The sequence below is a fragment of the Daphnia pulex genome, chromosome 11 (assembly GCF_021134715.1).
Source record: "Daphnia pulex isolate KAP4 chromosome 11, ASM2113471v1".
In the NCBI taxonomy this organism is placed as follows: Eukaryota; Metazoa; Arthropoda; class Branchiopoda; order Diplostraca; family Daphniidae; genus Daphnia; species Daphnia pulex.
The window spans coordinates 332,927-353,521 of NC_060027.1; the positions used below are offsets into that span (position 1 = coordinate 332,927).

Genomic DNA, 20,595 nt, shown 5'->3' on the forward strand with positions numbered 1-20,595 from the left:
ATGTACCGGAGGCGGCTGGAGGAAGAAGGTAAACCGAGTGCTGTGCTGCTGGCGCAGTAGTTCATTAGCAGTTCACATCATCTCGATAATAATACGTTACCGTTGGTCCTTTATTTTATTATTATACACGCATAGATGGCCAGAGGGAGTTTTTTCTTCTTTCGAAACCACCCTTGGCTTCGCCTACTTTTTTTCTCTCTCTCTCTTCCTTTTCGTGCCAGCAGTCGAATAAGTTGAACGTGCCAAAAACATCGACGGTCGTGTCTTCATTTTTCCTTGTGTGACAATAGAAAACGAATTGATTTGAGAGATTACCTCATTTTGTACGAAATCTTATCATTTAGAAACGTGAATCACGCAATTCGGGTGGACGAAAGAGCATTTTGGGAAATCATAACGGTACGGCGTGACTTTCGTAGAAGTAGTTTGTTAGTGCCACAAGCTTTATAATACGGCCGCTAGGTAGCACCACCTGCTAAGCAGAATTTGAACGAACTAATCACGCATTATAAAATCGTGCATTTACAAATCGTTATAGGAATAATTTGGATTAATATAATATTCATTTCGAAAGTTATCTAAAATCATCAATACATAAAGCAACTGCAAATTTATTTCATTTAGTTTAACTTGTCAAGGCAAATCTAAATCAAGATTTTGAAGCTGAGAAATTTTAAAGCGAAAAGTTTTACCAGACTTGACATGCAGTTGATCTGCCATAACTAAATGGATAAAATGGTACTTAACTTTTAGTAGCGAAAAATCAGAAGAAATTTTCGTTTTTTAGCAGGTGTCAATGGGCTAACTGAACGGTACCGCAGGCTGAACATTCTTATTTTAATTCCAAAGACCAGAGTTATTACTTATTCTTCTAGATCACCTTTGATAGCGAGCATTGTGAAATTCTGCTATAGATACGGCGTAATCGGTCGTGAGCGAGCAAACCGTTAACGCAGGGCTCTAGGTAGGTCTATATGTCATCGATATATTTAGTGTGTTCAAGTGCTATTATCATTATTCGAGCTGTACGACTGTTAGTCCCAATGCAGTGTGTGAGATTTAAAAAATTAAGAAAAGGTTACTATTAGTTATCTTTTGAGGGCTGATAATGGGCAAGTCTTAGATAACATTTGATGAATTTTTTTAACTCTTATAAACGGCCTAAGCCTAGCAGTTAAACTAATGGCACGCACGAAAGCCGCTTCGTGCGTCACAATTGTCTCTTCTTTATTACTTTTGCTAAAAATATTCAATAAAATAAACAAACATTAAATTTGCGTTACGAACCCCTAGTGGGCTTTAAATTTTGGAAAAGGCTTTGAAATTTCCATCATCATTACCTCCATCATTGCTGTTATAAACAGAGCGTTAAAAAAAACCATTTTTTTTTTAACACGAGACACCAAACAACGACTAGTGCACAAGGGATAAATAATGGCACCAGAAGAGATATCAGAACTAAGCAACAGTAGTTTTAAACACTTGTGCTGGTCACAGATCAACAAACACACTCGGTGCGGTGGATATTCGCACATATATCTTCGTAACCCGCGGTAACCCGAAAGAGAGAGAGGGAGTTGCATCTCGTCTGCTGTTGATTACACAATACTGAAAATTCTGTGTTAGTAACACTCGGACTCGGGAGACAAAAAACGGACAAATATAAAATGAATATTCTACATCCTAAAAAGCCTATAGCTTCAATGTCCAACTGAGCTACTGCTGATAAAAATTGAGGTGGGCGTTTCTCAGGCCCATCCTGAGTTTTCACGTTTGGCCTTTTTGGTTTACCTAATGGATATTGTAGGTGCAAAGGGTGGGGAGAGCAAACTGAAAAACGTAGGCATTTGTATGATAATCAAGTTTAAGTATTTATTTTCTTTCAACCCATCGCTTGGGTGTTTATCCAACATAATCGTATCATCTTTTATGGTTCGCGTGCGTGCAGATAGACAATTGCCCGACAATACAAGGGAGTTTCGACTTAAGCGCTAATACTCTTACATTCAATAAAATAATCAAACATGAAATTTAATTCTTATTGAGTAACGAATTTTCGCCTGTTACATACCCCCAAAAAATGAAAAAAATTAAATAAATTCACTGCGGGAAAAAAATTAATACACAAATAATAAATCACACAATTCGGGTGGGCGAAACATTAGCGCCATGAGCTCGACTTTCCGATCAAATTTGTTTTGGATTGGGCCAAGCCAATAACAGATTAGCCACGATTGAAGTCATCCACCCCTCGACGAAGATCCATCATCCTGTGGTTTCGGATGACCGTTGTATATTCCTCAATTTTAGCTTTAGATTCAGCCAAATCCTAAATGATTCCAAGACATTTGAGCACCAATAAATACCAGTTATAAAACTAATATTGAGGCAGGCTATTTACCTTTAGAAGTCGTTGCTTCGATTGCTCAAGTTGTTGCTGTTGGAGTTCATATAATTCCTCACGATCAGCAAAATCCTAAATGATTCCAAGACATTTGAGCATCTATGAATATACCAGTTATAAAACTAATATTGAGGCAGGCTATTTACCTTTAGAAGTTGTTGCTTCGATTGCTGAAGTTGTTGCAGTTGAAGTTCATATAATTCCTCACGAAGCTCCTCGTCCTCTCATTATTCTAGAAGCTCCAGCTACTCCGGCAGAAGCTCCTGGTACTCTCAATCTTCAAAAAGCTCCAGCCAATCCGGCAGAAGCTCCTCACTCTCTTAGTCATCAAGAAACTCCTACTTATCAAGCAGAAGTTCCTGACACATTCAATTGTCTAAAAACTAAAGATTCAATTATTAGGATTCCGCCAGCCGGCTCCAAAGAAAAGGATATTCCTACCTTTCTTTTTTTCCCCTCGGGAAGGCCAGCTGCATCGCTGGAAACACTTAACTCTTTTCCGAGTCAACTTAAACAAACCAACTTCTCTTCTTCTGGAAATTTATCATCGTCGCCAGAAATCCAGGAAGCTTCGAAAGAAAATCCTCAAGAAGCCGCTGCATTTGTCAATTCAACAAACGTAGAAAGCAACCAAGAAATCATTCCGAAGTTCAGATCGCCGTGCAGTCAAGCAGCAATTCTTCCGGAATTGGCCAATCAACAAAACTCAATGAAACGGAAGCGCTTGGAGCCAGTAAAACCAGCTCCTAAACGCATCTCAAGGTTACCAAGTATAGAAGAACATCTCATCAACCAGTTGCTGTTCTCTTATTCGTTAACCCAGGTACCAAACAAAATCGTTTCACATCTTCTAAAAAATATTCTTGTGTTAAAGGACATTGAAGAAGATTCCAACACACACCAATCGGTATGGGATCCTGGTGGCAAACTTCCAAAGAGTCAGCCAACTCTCAATCGGAATCAAATGGAATGGACAATTAACTGAATCCGTAGCCAGTCAACGAAACAGCTCCTCGTAATCCAGGCCATCCGGCCATCCTTCTTCAACCGCATTCTCAGATCTCTAATCCAACGGATATCAAGTCGATCAGGATGTCGAGCCAATTGAACGGGCTCTACTGGGGAGTGTGTTGGGAATTTATTGCATCCCAACAGTGATCGACATTATTGCTACTGTTAATTCTGTGTAATTTGTAGGGACCTCAACAGAGGGCCCCGATTTTACCCTCTCTTCCCATTCAATCTATTGTTCCCTACCCTACTCAACCCTAAACCAACTATTGAAATACCAAAATGCTGTATTATACGGCAGTGTGAAATATAAGGACGAACTAGCAACAACAAAGGTGTCATCTCTTATCTCAATCTTGGAAGTTGAACGGTCGACACCGCCAACAAGAGTTCCATTTCCAACATGGTCCTTCGAACCGGAGTTTTCTCCAACCAGTGTTAAGTTAGTTTCGCTCTATCACACTCAAATCTTTCTCTCGTTATCTCCTTTTGCTTAATCATTGCCGCCATTTATCAAAGAAAATTGTGTTTAATTATGGCAGGTCAGTCATTTATTAGAATCTTTTTCTCTCCCTCTGAGTTTAACTTGTTCTCAGGGGTCTAGTAAGCAAATAGATCCCTTTAAACAGTAAATTATTTCTCTTCTCTCTCTTGAATTAAAGCTAAAATATTTCCTCAAAGTTTCTTAAAATTAGAATACGATTCCTAAATCATTTTTGAAGGGGGATTCTTTTCTTGTCACGCAAATTATCATCGCCTAAGTAAAATTATTCTCTCTTCCCTTTCAAAGAATTTTGTGGATATTGCCTTTCCATCTCTTAGATCGGGAAAAATCGGGAACTTCCCTACCTCTTTAACGTGTTCACCTCGTGTGAGCCTTAGGTGATATTCTCTCTCTATCTCTTGATACGCCTCCCGGCATTGTCAAAACGAATCTCAGCTGATTGGGTTCACTGCCCGTTCTTTAAAAATGGGATAACGCGGGAATCTCTTTCCTTTCAAGAATTTTTTTTGGGGGGGCTTGCTTCCCTACCTCTTAGATTGGGAAAACGCGGGAACTTCTCTAACCCTTCAATGAGTTCGCCTCGTGTGAGCCCCAGGGTGAAAAGACTTAAATAAATTATCGCTCTCTTTGCTATGGCCTTAGACCATTTCCCGAAAACAAATCTCTCTCATTTTTTTTAATTTGCATTGTTTGTTATTCAATCATTTGGGTAAATCTCTCTCTGTCTCAGAAGGCACAACGATCTCTCTAAATACGACAGAAAAATATTCTCTTTTTTGGGGGGCTAGGCCGGTTTCCCCTTTAAACTGGAAAAAACGCGGGAAAATTCTCTACCCTTTCAACGCGTTCGCCTCGTGTGCGCCTTAGGGTGATTAAAACTTGAATTTTTTTTCTCTCTCTCTATTTACAAAGGCCTTCCGCCATTTCGAAACAAATCTCGCGCTCTTACGCTCTCGCATTTTTTGTTTGCTTAAAGGGAAATCTTTCTCTTTTTCTGAGAAGGCACAAAGCGCCCTCTGAGCACAAAATTGGGAATTAGAAACCGCCGTCTTGCGGCAAAAACTCTTTAAATTCTCTTTCCTAAAAAATTGTTATTATGCCGTTTGTGGGATTGTAAGGAGCTAGAAAATTACCCTAGCTCCAAAATCATTCAGTTTTTGCAGATATCTTCACATAAAGGAATTCAAAGAAAGTGGAAAAGACAGCAGAATTTAATTCGGCACCACGAATCTCCGAAGACCGAGCAGAACAACAAACAAAAAGGCTAATCAACTTAATCAAAACATTAATTTAAACTAATTATCTTCTTTTCGTACTCTCAGCAGCTCCTTAGGAGCCACCTCCAACTCACAATGGCTCCAAATTACGCAAGAACTTTAATTAAAAAGCATATCACCCGTATCATTAACCTCGTCGAAACGTACAAATCAACAGAAATGACGTTGGAAGCGTTTATCGAAGTCGAAAAATTAGAAAAAAAGCTAGATGGATTCTACAAAACTTATGAGATATTCTCAAAAAGGGTCCAGGCTGAAATGTACAAAGAAGGCGAAGACCAAGAAGAGATCAATGCAGACATCGACACCATGTACCAAACAATGGACGATGTTATTGTCGCCAAAATTCACATCTTAAAGAAAAAACGAAGAGAATGGTTAGACAAACTCGAAAAGGAAGCAGATGACGAAGAATGGGAGAAGGACAGAGAAAGAATGCTCCAAATTCTCCAACACCAGGCAGCAACCCAAGCACAACTCAATCGGGACATAATCAGTCAGGTGATCGCAGCCATCTCAACAGCCTATTCAGTGCCCGTCGCTCCAGGAGATGTCAACTTATCACCAACAGCTTCTCAGGAGCCAGCTTCTCAAACAAATCCAGTAATAGAGTCAATTCTCAAAACCCTCTCAACATCTCAATTTGCAGCAGTATTAGTGCCAAACCCAACTCCACTAGAAGTGTCGTCGCTTACGACAACAAGCTGTAGTTTTCAAAACACCCCTTCATACCAGTCAAAAGAAAATATCCAGACGGAAGAAAAAGAGACTGGAACGGCCAGTCTCCCTCACCCACCGAAAAAAGGAGACTCACTCTCGGATTCTCCGGATGGGCCAGACGGATATCCCGACAAAAAAAGGTTTGAAAGGAACGAAATAAAAGAAAATAATTCCTTTGTTTCAAAGTTAGAAAACTCAGCAAAACTGGATGGAGCAGAAAAAATCACATCATCGAACGCGAAAAGTTGCTACAGCGACCAAAACGTCAAATCAGCCCAGTCAAAAGAAGTCCCGATGGAAAAGGAGCCTGGAACAGCCAGTCTCCAACAACGACCAAAAAAAGGGCTATCAATCTCAGATATTCCGGTCAAATCCAGTGGAAACAAAGACGAAAAAAGGTTTGAAGACGAGCTGAAAGCAACTAACCTCAAATTTGCAAACTTAGATGGTGTAGATGCAATGGAGTCCAAAAATCTCTTGAGCTCCTCTAGCAACGAAAAAACTGCTTGCACACTCAATATTCAAGAAGCTCCAGCTACTCCGGCAGAAGCTCCTCGTCCTCTCATTATTCTAGAAGCTCCAGCTACTCCGGCAGAAGCTCCTGGTACTCTCAATCTTCAAAAAGCTCCAGCCAATCCGGCAGAAGCTCCTCACTCTCTTAGTCATCAAGAAACTCCTACTTATCAAGCAGAAGTTCCTGACACATTCAATTGTCTAAAAACTAAAGATTCAATTATTAGGATTCCGCCAGCCGGCTCCAAAGAAAAGGATATTCCTACCTTTCTTTTTTTCCCCTCGGGAAGGCCAGCTGCATCGCTGGAAACACTTAACTCTTTTCCGAGTCAACTTAAACAAACCAACTTCTCTTCTTCTGGAAATTTATCATCGTCGCCAGAAATCCAGGAAGCTTCGAAAGAAAATCCTCAAGAAGCCGCTGCATTTGTCAATTCAACAAACGTAGAAAGCAACCAAGAAATCATTCCGAAGTTCAGATCGCCGTGCAGTCAAGCAGCAATTCTTCCGGAATTGGCCAATCAACAAAACTCAATGAAACGGAAGCGCTTGGAGCCAGTAAAACCAGCTCCTAAACGCATCTCAAGGTTACCAAGTATAGAAGAACATCTCATCAACCAGTTGCTGTTCTCTTATTCGTTAACCCAGGTACCAAACAAAATCGTTTCACATCTTCTAAAAAATATTCTTGTGTTAAAGGACATTGAAGAAGATTCCAACACACACCAATCGGTATGGGATCCTGGTGGCAAACTTCCAAAGAGTCAGCCAACTCTCAATCGGAATCAAATGGAATGGACAATTAACTGAATCCGTAGCCAGTCAACGAAACAGCTCCTCGTAATCCAGGCCATCCGGCCATCCTTCTTCAACCGCATTCTCAGATCTCTAATCCAACGGATATCAAGTCGATCAGGATGTCGAGCCAATTGAACGGGCTCTACTGGGGAGTGTGTTGGGAATTTATTGCATCCCAACAGTGATCGACATTATTGCTACTGTTAATTCTGTGTAATTTGTAGGGACCTCAACAGAGGGCCCCGATTTTACCCTCTCTTCCCATTCAATCTATTGTTCCCTACCCTACTCAACCCTAAACCAACTATTGAAATACCAAAATGCTGTATTATACGGCAGTGTGAAATATAAGGACGAACTAGCAACAACAAAGGTGTCATCTCTTATCTCAATCTTGGAAGTTGAACGGTCGACACCGCCAACAAGAGTTCCATTTCCAACACAAATCCTAAATGATTCCAAGACATTTGAGCATCAATGAATATACCAGTTATAAAACTAATATTGAGGCAGGCTATTTACCTTTAGAAGTTGTTGCTTCAATTGCTGACTTTGTTGCAGTTGCTCTCGTAGTGATAGGTTCTTTGCCAATAATTGCCGTTGTTCAACGGTTAGCTTTTCCAATGTCTCGATTTCGGCTTGATTTTGATGCAATTCAATTGCCTTCTTGTTACTATCGGCCGCATCGGGAGATGGCTTGACAGAGGATTGTCTGCAACACAGACATAAACAAATGAATATACTGGACATCACTTGAGAAAAGAAAAAAAACATAGTACAGAAGGGTATACCAAATAGGAAAAAAGAACTAAGAATAAGTTCAAACAACGCTTATTGAAAAACAAAACAAATACCTTTGAGTTGTTGGTGAAACTGCATTGCTTTTCTCTGTTTTGTGATCTTGGTTGATCTGGACAGTTAAAGTACTACTTCTATCCATTGTATTCTTTTCAAGAAAAAAGCTATAAAATATTAGTAAAAAAAAGGTAAAAGAAATGTTTAAAAGAGAAAACTTTGAAAAAACAAATTTCTTTCAATCTTACCGTTTTTTAATAGAACTTTACACGACTCGAACTGACAAGTTACTGATCTGAATCTGACAGTTTCCCGTAATAAGTTAATAACATTCCATCAGTTGCTAAAATTGCCCGTAGGCAAAGTCAGACGAGGCTCAGTTTCCAGTCGCCACCACCACGATTAAAAAATCGCAATTCAAACGCGCAAAAAAAATAAAAAAAAAGACTCACGAAAAAAAAACGAAAATGTTACGCGTTCAATTTGACACGCTTTGTGCAATACAGTCACTCAATTCCTGTAATAGAACATAGACGACCTACGCTCAAAACTTAGAAAACTCATAAATCTCCACGACTCATAAGAAGAAGCTTTAAAAAAACTGATATGCCAAGCAATTCTCTGATTCTCTCAAGAATCATTTCTTGAATTTCCAGCTGAGTCTTTGCGGCCGTTGTGGCCGCGTTCGTCGTCGAGGCTTCCTCTCTCGCCTCGGATGGCATGATGCACTTGAATTTTTCACGCAAAAGTCAAATAGATTAGATAAAGTAGGGGGTGAGACTGTGTGTTTTGGGGAATGACCAAGGTAATAAGGAGCTCAGAATTAAGAAAAGTAAACTCAAATGACTCAAATGTCAAACGACGATATAGTAGCGGATCTTACACACACACACGCAAATGAAATGTTGTCACAAAATGAAAAGGAGGAGAGTATTTACGATTACTTTTTTTAAATCTCATTATTATCTGGTTTCCAATTTTCCCACAGACACTACAAGTGTTAAGTTATTTTGAAATAAAAACTTGACTTGTTGAAAATCTAAAACATGACAAAGTTTTTGAGAATATGGAAATGGACTAGTGAAAATAAATATAATTAATTGGAAATCAATTATGGTCGGACTAGTTGACTCCTCTTATCTTACAAATGAGTTTTGATATCAGCATTTATACACCTGGATAATAAGCAAATAGAAATATTTTTTCTTTCTTTTTCAAATTTATTTTTGAAAGGGTTAGAGAATTGTCTTTGTAATCAAACAGGAATTTCGCACGACATGGACTCGACTGCTTGGACTATTAGAATGAGATCATCATCCAGACTAAGGGCAAATGTTTGACAAATGCCTTGAACACGTAAAAGATATTTTGACAAGCTTCTATGAAATTTTCACAAAGGTTATTGGGGAGGAATTTAGAAACAATTATTGCTCAATGAGCAGCAGTTGAAATGCATGAGGGCCCATACAGATAATGAGGGTTCTTCTCTTCTAAGATTCCTTGGCCGTTTCCAGTTGGACAAACTCGTCGAAGAATCCTTTGCTGACCACAGTCTCGTCAGCGATTGGTGCTGGCGGCGGCAACGGTTGGTCTAGTGATGATGACGACGTTTCGGTTGTTGATGGCTCCGGTGCTGGTGGCGGAGGCGGTTCCATCTCTTCGCCAAATTCTTGTTCCATTCCGTTTTCCTTGACGTCGGATGTCTTTTCATCTGTCGGGTCAAAACATTCGTTTTCAACCATGGGGGTCGATGCCGTCACGATGATCTGAGTGCCAGACAGTCCGTCAGTTGACTAAAATTGAAAAAAATTGAATAGAGTTTGAATGAAATGGACTTTCAACGTTCTACTAAATGTTACCTGGCCGTTGTTGTTTCCCTCCTCTTCAGTGGGCGTGGCTAAAAAGTAAATGACAAAGAATTGATTAGGGAGGAAATTCGAATCGAATTAAAAGATATACCTGGCTCGACGTTGATCATTTCCGAAGCAAGATCATCTTCGTCTTCATCCGTTTCCTTAATGGTGGCGTTCTGGTCGAACATGTGCTCTACTTGATCATTCCAAAAATAAAAAATAAAAGTCAATTAAGATCAGATTAACTGCATGAAAATGAGGGACTATTGTTGTACCTTGATCATCAGGGAATTCCGTCTCGGGAGTAGGAACAACTGGCGGGCTGCCTGGCGGTGGCGGCTGGTAGTTGCCCAGGGGGGGCTGCTGAGGATTTTGTGGTGGATCTCTTCCAGGCATGTCCAATGATTCCCATAAATCCTCATCCCGCTGGTATGGAGCGGTGACATACGGGCAGAGATTGCCCCTCGGGCATCTACTATGATCTCTGAAATGGGCGCACTGAACCCGTTGGAACCAGGGTGGAGGAGGGACGATCAATGCTTGGGCAGGGGCTCCGACCGGCGGCAAATCAAATCCGGGAGCCACGACAGGGGGACGAGGAGACGGACGTCTCAACGGTGATCGACTGCGATCGTTTCTACTGTTGCTAGATCCGATCGTTGCATGATCCCGGGACCTACGGGCAGTCCGGACATTGTCCGACGGATGCTCAGGGTTTAAGTGCAGGTACGATTTGGTTTCCAAGGTGACGAATAATTGGTCGACAAACCCTTTTGTCTCTTGTTGAAGGAATACATCAAGCTCCTCACACATGGCTCCACGCAGCTCAGACTCTGGGTTTTCCTTGTTTAGCAGGGCAAGCACATGCTTGGCAAGGACTACAGGATCTGCATCACACCTGAAAAAATTTATATGTATATTATTGATGATGAAATCATTAGAAATCAATATTGTGTCAGTGATTCTTACAATGGGGCTAGGGCAGCTGTGAGCCACAACTTCAGGGCCTCTGGATTTTCAATCATCATTTTCAATGTTAGGCAAGTCTGCGAATTGAAAAACAGAAAGGATGAATCAGGCTGCATTTTTGGTTGTAGACCGACAAAAAATTTTAAGCAGTCACAAACTGAACAAAAGAAACCTTAACAATATCTGGGTGCTAACGATACAACAATTGTGGAGCTGGACTTTATCAGGCTATTCAACTGGGAATGATTCTGCCCTCAGTTCACTCGCTACAAAATTTTTCTTAGTCTAGACCAAGGGCTAATACCAAAATTAACACACATATTTGTCAAGGAAACACTAGTACAACAACACACAGAGAAATCTGATAAATATGCCCACCTGTGTAGCAAGAATGAGGAGTTCAGGGCTCAACACTTAGAAGAACAGAAAAAGGTCGTAATTTGGAGACACTCGGCTTTTTTCGTTTAAGTAAATTTGACACTCAGAATGTCAGATACAAATTCTGTTGAAAACAGAAAGTTCAACCATATAGTCAAAGATTGAATTCAACGGTTGTAAGTATCAATGTTTCAAATTTCAAATGTAAAAACTAAAAAGTGCTATGTTTATTAATTTGAAGAAGAAACAGTGTACTTCATCGTAATGCCACAATTAGTTTCTAGATGGAGTTAATCAGTATTTGACTCTATGAACACTAGAGGGACTCTTGTTGTTCTCGTGTGAAGTCGTTTTCGTATTGCCGGTTAAACCCGCTACTGCTTTCAAAAACTTAGATAGCGAGAAATTCTTTCAAATCTCTCTTTTATTTAGTGTTTCTTGACAAAACAATCGAGTCTATACAGGACTACAGGTTCTCTTCACTATTAGAAGCAATACTGCATCATCATTTCGTTTACAGCATTCAGAGGCTCATTTAGCACAAACAGTCAATTTTACCGACTAGCTAATTTAAGCTCTTTTGACCAATGTTATCGTAAGCACTCGAAAGTGGGAACTATGATTTCTTATTTCATTACGGTTTGTCAACCCCACTTAAGAATCACCATGTTCACATCTGAACTTGACAAACTGTGCACTTCAACGGAAGGTCAACTAAACACCAAAATTCAAGGGGCAATTCATTTCAATTAAGGTGGCTGCAAAAATAAATCAAAATTTCTTATGACAGCCAAGTGCCTCATGTAAGAGAAGTAGCAACAAACCCAGCAAATTGAATTGTAACCCTCTTTCAGTATTATAATGCCGCCAAGCATCAGGTATCAACACCTATTTCCAATGTAAATTCATCCGCTCACTGATCACAGGAACATTGGTTTTGTTCAAGTAGCAATTGTGTGTATGTAATAATATTAATAACTGATATCTTTCATTCCCATTTGTTTGAACAGACTCGTCTGAAAAAAATTAGGTTGCGGCCTCGTAATTAGACACGATATCCGTTATTGGGCTGGCGCCAGTTTTAAATCACTTCTTCACAATGGACGTCGTAGACAATTCAAGCATAGTGTACACATACAAATGCACTGTTCATACAACATCCTTTTGAGGTCCATTTATTTCTCATGGTACTGTTCTGTTCGTGTTTAGGTAAAACCAAATATTCAAATTAAGTAATTAACCATTTACTGTTTCATCATTACTAAACTGTTGTTATTTTGCTTTACCACAGTTGGGATTGTCAATGAGATTCTCAGTTTTGGCACGTCCATTACGATTGTCAAAATAATTAAACTAAACATGTTACCGTAAAATAGGCCTTTAAGTGCTATTGTTGTCATTTGGAAAAGGCCAAATTCTAGGGCTGACCCATCCACACTGTTTCTGTAAAAAAATTTGCCATGGTCCCGGCTTCATCTTAAGATTTAAACCAAACTCAACGGTAATAGAAAATCTTTTAATTAATGTATCGAAACTAAAGTGTTTCTCGGATTTGTTAGATCACATCGTCCTGAAAAAAAGCAGAATAAGAAAGCTAAAATAAGATTTATGCTAGAGATTCTGCTATGGAGGAAGAACAGAGAATGCCCGTTAATCGTCCAGTCTAAGACGAGACACAAAGAAAAGTATCCCTTTTCCTTTTTTATTCTTTCTACAAGTATTTTTAATCTGTTGGTGTATGTTTGTTAATTAGGTGAAGAAACAGAGGGAAGCTCGGCCGTCCGTGTCGTGATTATCGAGTCGTGCTGAAGCTATCAAAGAAGGTGTCGAGAAGAGGAGGAGGTGAAGGCGGGGCAGAGGTCGACGAGGGAGGAGGTACTGATGATGATCCTGACTTTCGCCATGTCGGTATTGTATATCTCCCTCTTGTCTGTTAGTGTCTCTATCCCCGTGTGTTTTCAATCGATGAAACTCGTCACGGAGAGAATTGGCAAACGGAATATATACTCTCAACTTCCGACTATCGGTGGGACCGGTCTCTTCCGCGTCGCTTATTAACGAAAAACTTAAACTGATACTTTTTAAAGTCTTATTTCAGTTTCCGTGTCGATTTTTAAGTGGTTTCGTTTTCTTTTCAACACATTCAGGTTCAATGGAAGTTATCCCCTTTATCTGATAGCAATTTTCGATTATCCTCATCCCATTTTGATTCGAAGGCCTCATGTATCGGCGATATCTTCCGTTAAAATTGTGAGTAACTTGATGAAATGTTTAAAACAACTATCATTTCTTACAGTTCAATTACCACCTAATTGATGTGCTTTAAACAATAGTCGTACGTTCCTTGTTCTAAATTTTTCACAGTTATCCAGTCCTACCCGAAGAGAGCTGTCGATGATTCCACCTTTTTGATTGATGACAGATGGTGATAGCTCGACGATCGTGATCCGCCCGTCGTCTTTTATGCCAGTGTCGTGCTTTTGTTATAATGGCGCCAATTGATCGGGACCAGCAGAGTATACGCCAAAGCAAAAGAATTCTCTTTTGTTATTTTTATTTTTATTTAGTTTTCTTTTGTTTTTGTTTCAGGGCAGAACAAACGCCATCAACCCATCCCGAACATTCTGCATTGTTCGCCTGCTCGACTCACTTTTGTTGAAATGTTCCAGCGCGATATAAGTCTCGTCTGTCACGCCGAGTCCGTCGATCGCTCCATCTTCTCCGGCCGGGCCGGGTGGCTCTCACTCGGCGCTGTTTCTCTCTCACGTTCCATTCTAATTGAATGCAAATCGTAAGGTCAGTCTTTATGGACATTGGGGGGGAGGGTGGCTGGCCACAGAGCCCAAAGTCCAATCTAGACGATCGGCGTCCGGCGAGGAGGAGGATGTCGGTCCCGATGATGTAGTGCCCCTCCCAACTGACTGGCGGGGGGGAGAGAGTGCCTAGATACGATCCAACTGCTCTGCCCCAAACTCCCTATCCTCATGTGTCAGCGCCATTAGCATATCAAGATGGAGGAATACAATCAAGAGCCCCCGCGCCGGGTTGAGAAAAAGGAAGACCCTCACTCGGCCGCCGGAAGGAAAAAAGAGTCGCTAAAAGTCAAACAACGGAGGTGGCGCTATATGGGATATAGAGCTCTCTATAAGCGGCAGATAAACGCTCTATAGAGTCCCGCAGGAGCCCAGAAGATATATACACACACCAAACGTAAGTTTAAATATTGCCAAGCATCAGGTTGATTGAATTTCTTCCAACATCAAATTTTTCTAGACTTGGCATTTTTATCGCCGCTGGAATATCCGGATTAGAAAGCTCGGAATGGTATAAGAATAGGTGTTTGATTGGTGCCTGGTTTTTATTGTCCAAACAATAGGCCTAACAAGTTAGTATTCTCTCAGGTTGTCGATTGCCAGTTAAAAAAGATGTTTTGATGCCATATAACATTCGTCTCCGGATGATTTGTTTTCTCATTGTTAGCGAAAGGAGATGTGTCCGAGTTGAGCGCCGAAGAGGAGAGCGCCGGCGTGGAAAACGGAGAAAAGAGGCTCGAAAAGAAAAGGGTGGGACCGAAACTCACGGGGCAAACTCTTTTGACTCATCGGCGGCCCGGCCTCTCTCTCTTTATATATTTTCTTGTCTTGTAGTATATGCTCTCTATGGAGGAGAGAGAGAGAGACTGGGCTATACAGACTCTTCTTTGGTGCACCCCCTCCATACACACACACACAGTTGTTTGCTATCGCGATGGCTACGCTCTCATGTCGAGTTGATCGTCGATGATTCGTTTCCCGCCACTCTGCCGGATCGGTCGCCTATCCTCACTTCCTTTGTGTGCTCCTGATTCATCCCGCTTCTCCGTTCCAGGCATCTCTAATATCCACCACCATGCATTTGCTTCAGAGCAACTTCGTCTAGTTCATCCAGCGCATGGTAAGTTTGTTTGTTTTTTAGCGACGAAAAATTGAACTCCATTTTTAATTTGGTGATGTATTGAAACTTGTGATTCGACTGGACGTTCCACAGCAGGACGTTCTTAATCAATTTAGTTGATTGGCCATTCTGGCATCATCTGTGGATTCCCCCTTTTTGAAATGGCTTGTTGATTGTACGAGCTTCTTCTTTTATTATTATTGAAAGGGACAAACATAAAAGAAAGAAAGAACAACAACAGCTTTTTAAAAAAACAAATACGAACTAAAAGGTTTTGGGTCCCGCACACTCACGAAGCGATCCCGATGCTCCCGGAGAAGGCGAGCGCTAGCAACGGGACGGTAGCAGTAGCGGTGGAGGGCAGCGGCAGCCAAAAGCGGATCCAGTGCGGAAATAGCCCATCGTCGTCGTCGACGTCGCCATCAGCTGAGAGTCTTCTGAAACAGCAGCAGCAGCCGGACAAGATGGCGAAAGAGACCAACCTGTCCGGCAAGGTTTCCGGCTCAGCGGCGGCTGACGAGCAGCACGAACCCATTCTACTCAATCACCATCCCGACGATCAGCAGGACGAAGACAAGGCGCAAATCGTTTTCTTCCTCTCGGAGACTACGGCGGTGAGCGCCGGAAGCCACCGGCCGGATGCGCCCAACGAGGACTCACCTGCCCTGGAAGAACGTGAAACCTGGGCCAAGAAAGCCGAATTCCTTCTGGCCGTTATTGGCTTTGCGGTCGATCTTGGCAACGTCTGGCGATTCCCTTACATCTGTACGCATTATTAATATCCATTATCTCTTTTCAATCAAAATTAATCCTCGCAGTAATTAATTGACAAAATTGAACCTTTCTTTCTGCACAACCCCCAGGCTACAAAAACGGAGGAGGTAAACTTGACCGCTGATTGAATAATTCCGTGAATGAAAAGTAAATCGATCCTTCGACGGTGTTTCTTTTCTTTTTCTACAGGTGCGTTCCTCATTCCCTATGTCGTCATGATGGTCTTTGGCGGCCTGCCGCTATTTTACATGGAGCTGGCCCTGGGACAGTTTCACCGCAGCGGCTGCCTAACTCTCTGGAAGCGCATCTGCCCGGCCCTGAAAGGTACAAATCATTGCCGTTTTGTCTTATTTTGATAACCAAAACACGCGTGACTTGACTTGTGTACACAACACGCAGGAGTGGGCTACGCCATTTGCATCATCGATTTCTACATGGGCATGTACTATAATACCATCATCGGCTGGGCCGTCTACTATTTCGTGGCTTCGTTCACGTCCGAGCTGCCCTGGACTTCGTGCGACCACCCGTGGAATACCAACAGTTGCGCACTTGTCGGACCCGTCGATAACGGCACGTTCGTCCGAAGTCCCGCCCAGGAATACTTTGAGTACGATTTATTCTCGCCCACTCATTTACCAATTTAAAGAGATATTATTTACCATTATTATACCTTAAACTATTAGGCGGAACGTCTTGGAGAATTACCGGTCGGACGGGATGGACGATCTCGGACCAATCAAATGGTCGCTGGCCCTGTGCGTCTTTGCCGTCTTTGTCCTCGTCTACTTCTCACTGTGGAAGGGAGTCCGATCGACTGGCAAAGTAATTACATCTTTCCTTACGTCTTCTCTCTCTCTCTCTCATTCGCCCCACCCCGGTTTGAAATGTTTCGATGGGTATAAGAGCAGTAGCTGCATCATCGCAACATCACTTGGCGGGGTCTATATGTATCTATGATACTCTCTCCATACGTGTATTTGATCTGATTGGGCTACTCAAACTCTTTTTCTCTCAACTCTTTTTCCGGATTCCTCTTCCGCTTGTTATTGCATCGATCCCTCCATCTTCAGCTCTCCCCACCCCCTTTCTTGTCTTATCTGTCTGCCTCAAAGTAATATCTATAGATTCAATCTATCTGGTACTACTATATACTTCTTCTTCGCCAACCCAAACTCATTTGCCAGAGTACCATACAGTCGAATCTATTTCTTTCCTTTCCGAATTGTTTTTTCTTCCTCCTCCGGCTTGACCGACTCGCCGCTTGTATTTATTTGGTTTCGAAAAACAAATGGGAGCCGGAGTTAAAAAGGATCGCGCAGACTCGCTAATGCAATCGGCGGATGAAACGCGGCTGCATTGTGTATTGCCCCTTTGCGATGGCAGCAGCGGCGGTGCTGGTGCTGGTCCGTTGTTGAGTCTCACAACAGTTGGGCCTCCTGTTCCTTGTGTATTCGATTATTTTGGCACTCTGAGCTGCTTCGACGCCGACGCTCAGCCTGATTGGAATAATATCGTCTTTAGAGTGTGTTTGTTAAGCCACTCGACACTCACAGACTATCACCCTCGAGTTGCTCTGCTTCTCGACATATTGAATAGGGTCTAGATTGAGCGACTTGATGACTGTTTGAGAGCCCCAGTCAGAGAAACGATGAGGCCCCCCCCCCCCGTGATTTTTGCTCCTGGGGTGGAGAATTGGAATAGATCCACTCGAAAAATCGTTTCATCCGTGTATAACAACACTCCCATCGCGCATGATTATGATATTCGTTTTCCGATATAATAATAATAATAATAATTCTCTTGTCTTTTATGTGCGCTTGCCTCTTTTGCCTATGTAGGCCGTTTGGATCACGGCCGTCGCTCCTTATATTGTCCTCATCATCCTCCTCTTCCGTGGCGCATCGCTGCCAGGCGCCGGTGATGGCATCCGCTACTTCCTCACGCCCCAGTGGAGTAAACTGGCTGAAACAAAGGTTCGCGGATGCCCCCATCTGATTTTCATTATCATTTTTGTTTAAAATATTAATAATAATTTTGAATCTTGCGCGCAATGAAGTCAAATTCTCCTTTGAGAATCTCGAAAGTTTCTTGTGCCGCCTACAACAATTTTTTAATTTCAATTGAAGTGTATTTATTAGATTTTGTTTCCTCCGTTATATAGCCAAAAATAACGGAATGTAAAGCTTGCTAGATAACAAATTGCTTTAGATCCTTCAACGCGCTCCGACGTGATAAAAATCGATTGAGGAAAAAAAAATCTATCCATGCTAAAACTTGTGGCCAAATTCAGTTACAGTTATAATTCAGTTTTCACACACGTAATGGGTTTCCCCCGGGGTTTCGAAATAACGCTGGATTTCGCACATGTTTGAATTTGTCAAGTTTGACGGATTTTTTATATTCCGTGCTCTTATTTTTATTCAATTGAATATTGATTTGTGATTTCTTTGCATATTTTTTTTTTATCGATTCGGTGTGACAGGTTTGGACCGATGCGGCGTCACAAGTATTTTTCTCACTGGGACCTGGTTTCGGCACCCTATTGGCCCTCTCCAGTTACAACAAGTTCCACAACAATTGCTTCTAGTGAGTCACTCCCCGTCTCTCTCTCTGCTCCTTCCTCATTCTACGGTCTAATCTTCTCCCTTATTGTCCGAATCGAGTCCTCGATCGATGACTAAACGACCACTTGAATGGGGAACCCCTTTTCATACGAGTTTTCTCTTCAACGTCGTATAGACTCTGCCAATCATCAGTCCACAAAAGCCCTAATAATCCTCTCGACTAAACTTATTTTTTTCTTCTCTCTCTCTTGGCCCGTGTGTATACTCGCGTAGTGACGCCTTGTTGACGAGCTCCATCAACTTGGCCACCAGCTTGCTGGCCGGCTTTGTCATCTTCGCCGTACTCGGTTACATGGCCGAAATCAGAAACGTTTCGATCGATCAACTTGGACTGGAAGGTTTGCTTGATTTAATTCATCAAATTTGTTGAGATTTCTAAAATTTGGATATTTCGAAATTGTTGAATAGGTCCTGGATTAGTTTTCGTCGTTTATCCGGAAGCAATAGCGACGATGGCCGGATCGACATTTTGGTCGATGATATTCTTTTTCCTATTGATTACGCTTGGTAAATAGATTCACGACTATTAAAAATAAGAAATCATTATAATTTCTGTATTTTTAATTTTTCAAAAGGATTGGATAGCACTTTTGGTGGATTGGAGGCCATGATCACGGGACTGTGCGATGAGTATCCCGTCTTACTGGGCCGCCGGAGGGAACTATTTGTCGGGATATTACTCGTTTTCATCTACCTCTGTGCTCTCCCGACCACAACTTATGTAAAGACCAACTCAAATGTCATTTAATTTAGAGTACAATCTCATTTTTTTACCGTTGGCGCAGGGTGGAATGTATTTGGTCGATTTATTGAATGTCTACGGCCCTGGCATAGCAATCCTCTTCTTAGTGTTTGTGGAGGCTATGGGCGTGAGCTGGTGTTACGGTACCCAGAGGTTCTCCGACGACATCGAGTCTATGCTCGGCTTCCAACCGGGACCCTTTTGGAAAATCACTTGGGCTTACGTCAGCCCCATCTTTATTCTGGTAGACTATTACAAAATCCATCCAATGAAATAAATCAAATCTTAATAAATTCTCATTGGTGTCTAGCTAATTTTCATCTGCACTTTGATCGATCCGGTCCCGCTGGACACACAAGATTACACGTACCCGGCTTGGTCCATCAAAGTCGGTTGGGTACTCACAGCCATCCCGCTGTCTTGCATCCCCATTTACATGATCTACAAATTGATCATCACCAAAGGGACTTTCGTGCAGGTTAGACCAATTTTTCCTTTTTTATTTCTTTTTCACTGCACAATTATCTGACGATTGGCGTATCCTGTGAATGCGCAGCGATTGGTGAAAATGTTTACACCGGAAGACACGAGCGATCCTCGAAACTTGTCGCAAATGACTCTGACGGCCCGCGATGCCGTCGCGCCCAGCACCGTCAGTCATCACTCCACTTCCTATGGCACTCAAGTCTGAATGAGAAACCAAACCAGCCCCCCAACATTACATTTAAATTATAAAATCACCCTTCACTTGTTTTGGTTTTTCTAATAACTGTTCAGCTTTTTTTTTTGTACGAAAACTTAAATTCATTAGAAATGTTCGTGTCGATAGCTAAGCAATAGTGTAGGGTAAATATCATTTGTTATCATCGATGTGTGTCTCCTCTAGCTGTTTTATAAGACCCCCCCGTCGTTTCATTTGATTGTTATCGTTATTATTATTATAAAAAGGATAATGACTAGCATTTCGTGATTGTTTAACCATGGAGAAAGTTCCAGTAAGCAACAGCCAGCTTAAAGGGACTTTTCGTTTCCTTTCTTTTGTATGCTCCTCTTTATTCTAGACACCAATTCCGTAAATAAACATGCGAGAGTCGGATTGTAATAAATCATCTCACATTTCTCAGCGACATCCGCACAGACTAATGGCCAACAGCTGCTTTGTGAGCTTATTCAGATTTCAGCCTCATCCTCTCAATAAAACATGCACCAGAGACATTATCTGTGTCATCCACTTACAACATGAATGCGGAAGCTCTGCAAGACAGATGTCAACATTTCCAGCGCACTTGTTTTTAA

General features: G+C 41.7%; 3 protein-coding genes across 17 annotated transcripts; 1 reads left to right on the plus strand and 2 right to left on the minus strand.

Moving 5' to 3' along the window:
• Positions 1 to 1,858: 1,858 nt before the first annotated feature.
• LOC124207211 (histone-lysine N-methyltransferase 2D-like) lies at positions 1,859 to 8,398 on the minus strand. Of its 2 annotated transcripts, XM_046604567.1 has the most exons (5): positions 8,272 to 8,398; positions 8,083 to 8,190; positions 7,751 to 7,940; positions 2,402 to 2,476; positions 1,859 to 2,329 (listed from the first exon to the last, which is right to left on the minus strand). In XM_046604567.1, exons 2-5 carry the CDS (start codon positions 8,166 to 8,168, stop codon positions 2,225 to 2,227), a joined length of 456 nt encoding a protein of 151 aa, XP_046460523.1. In that variant the 5' UTR covers positions 8,169 to 8,190; positions 8,272 to 8,398; the 3' UTR covers positions 1,859 to 2,224. The 2 variants fall into 2 exon arrangements, with proteins under 2 accessions (XP_046460523.1, XP_046460524.1); XM_046604568.1 differs by lacking the exon at positions 2,402 to 2,476.
• An 897-nt stretch (positions 8,399 to 9,295) lies between these two features.
• LOC124207208 (pollen-specific leucine-rich repeat extensin-like protein 2) lies at positions 9,296 to 11,481 on the minus strand. Of its 2 annotated transcripts, none has more exons than XM_046604564.1 (6): positions 11,224 to 11,481; positions 10,846 to 10,922; positions 10,152 to 10,774; positions 9,983 to 10,072; positions 9,883 to 9,920; positions 9,296 to 9,816 (listed from the first exon to the last, which is right to left on the minus strand). In XM_046604564.1, exons 2-6 carry the CDS (start codon positions 10,902 to 10,904, stop codon positions 9,514 to 9,516), a joined length of 1,113 nt encoding a protein of 370 aa, XP_046460520.1. In that variant the 5' UTR covers positions 10,905 to 10,922; positions 11,224 to 11,481; the 3' UTR covers positions 9,296 to 9,513. The 2 variants fall into 2 exon arrangements, with proteins under 2 accessions (XP_046460520.1, XP_046460521.1); XM_046604565.1 differs by having other exon boundaries at positions 9,983 to 10,069; positions 11,224 to 11,480.
• Positions 11,482 to 11,565: 84 nt separating this feature from the next.
• LOC124207204 (sodium-dependent serotonin transporter-like) lies at positions 11,566 to 20,401 on the plus strand. Of its 13 annotated transcripts, none has more exons than XM_046604549.1 (23): positions 11,566 to 12,101; positions 12,234 to 12,432; positions 12,515 to 12,724; positions 12,783 to 12,908; positions 12,977 to 13,131; positions 13,371 to 13,473; positions 13,588 to 13,739; positions 13,813 to 14,433; positions 14,497 to 14,624; positions 14,704 to 15,156; positions 15,454 to 15,921; positions 16,020 to 16,037; positions 16,120 to 16,254; positions 16,330 to 16,540; positions 16,617 to 16,755; positions 17,772 to 17,906; positions 18,416 to 18,519; positions 18,771 to 18,895; positions 18,966 to 19,064; positions 19,133 to 19,278; positions 19,343 to 19,543; positions 19,610 to 19,777; positions 19,856 to 20,401. In XM_046604549.1, the coding sequence occupies exons 10-23, from the start codon at positions 15,003 to 15,005 to the stop codon at positions 19,988 to 19,990; spliced, it is 2,238 nt and encodes a 745-aa protein (XP_046460505.1). In that variant the 5' UTR covers positions 11,566 to 12,101; positions 12,234 to 12,432; positions 12,515 to 12,724; positions 12,783 to 12,908; positions 12,977 to 13,131; positions 13,371 to 13,473; positions 13,588 to 13,739; positions 13,813 to 14,433; positions 14,497 to 14,624; positions 14,704 to 15,002; the 3' UTR covers positions 19,991 to 20,401. The 13 variants fall into 13 exon arrangements, with proteins under 13 accessions (XP_046460505.1, XP_046460507.1, XP_046460506.1 ...); XM_046604551.1 differs by having other exon boundaries at positions 14,497 to 14,608; XM_046604550.1 differs by having other exon boundaries at positions 14,497 to 14,547; positions 14,625 to 15,156.
• Positions 20,402 to 20,595: the final 194 nt, after the last annotated feature.

Bases quoted from the DNA above. Each gene is read 5' to 3' on its own strand.
- LOC124207211 (XM_046604567.1), bottom strand. From the start codon at position 8,168: ATGGATAGAAGTAGTACTTTAACTGTCCAGATCAACCAAGATCACAAA. The intron at 7,941-8,082 runs GTATTTGTTTTG...TCTGTGTTGCAG, and splicing joins GTTTCACCAACAACTCAAAG to ACAATCCTCTGTCAAGCCAT. The intron at 2,477-7,750 runs GTAAATAGCCTG...GGAATCATTTAG, and splicing joins TGAAGCAACAACTTCTAAAG to GATTTTGCTGATCGTGAGGA.
- LOC124207208 (XM_046604564.1), bottom strand. From the start codon at position 10,904: ATGATGATTGAAAATCCAGAGGCCCTGAAGTTGTGGCTCACAGCTGCC. The intron at 10,775-10,845 runs GTAAGAATCACT...AAATTTTTTCAG, and splicing joins ACAGCTGCCCTAGCCCCATT to GTGTGATGCAGATCCTGTAG. The intron at 10,073-10,151 runs GTACAACAATAG...GGAATGATCAAG, and splicing joins GGAATTCCCTGATGATCAAG to TAGAGCACATGTTCGACCAG.
- LOC124207204 (XM_046604548.1), top strand. From the start codon at position 15,003: ATGATTCGTTTCCCGCCACTCTGCCGGATCGGTCGCCTATCCTCACTT. The intron at 15,157-15,453 runs GTAAGTTTGTTT...ACACTCACGAAG, and splicing joins TCTAGTTCATCCAGCGCATG to CGATCCCGATGCTCCCGGAG. The intron at 17,907-18,415 runs GTTCGCGGATGC...TCGGTGTGACAG, and splicing joins GTAAACTGGCTGAAACAAAG to GTTTGGACCGATGCGGCGTC.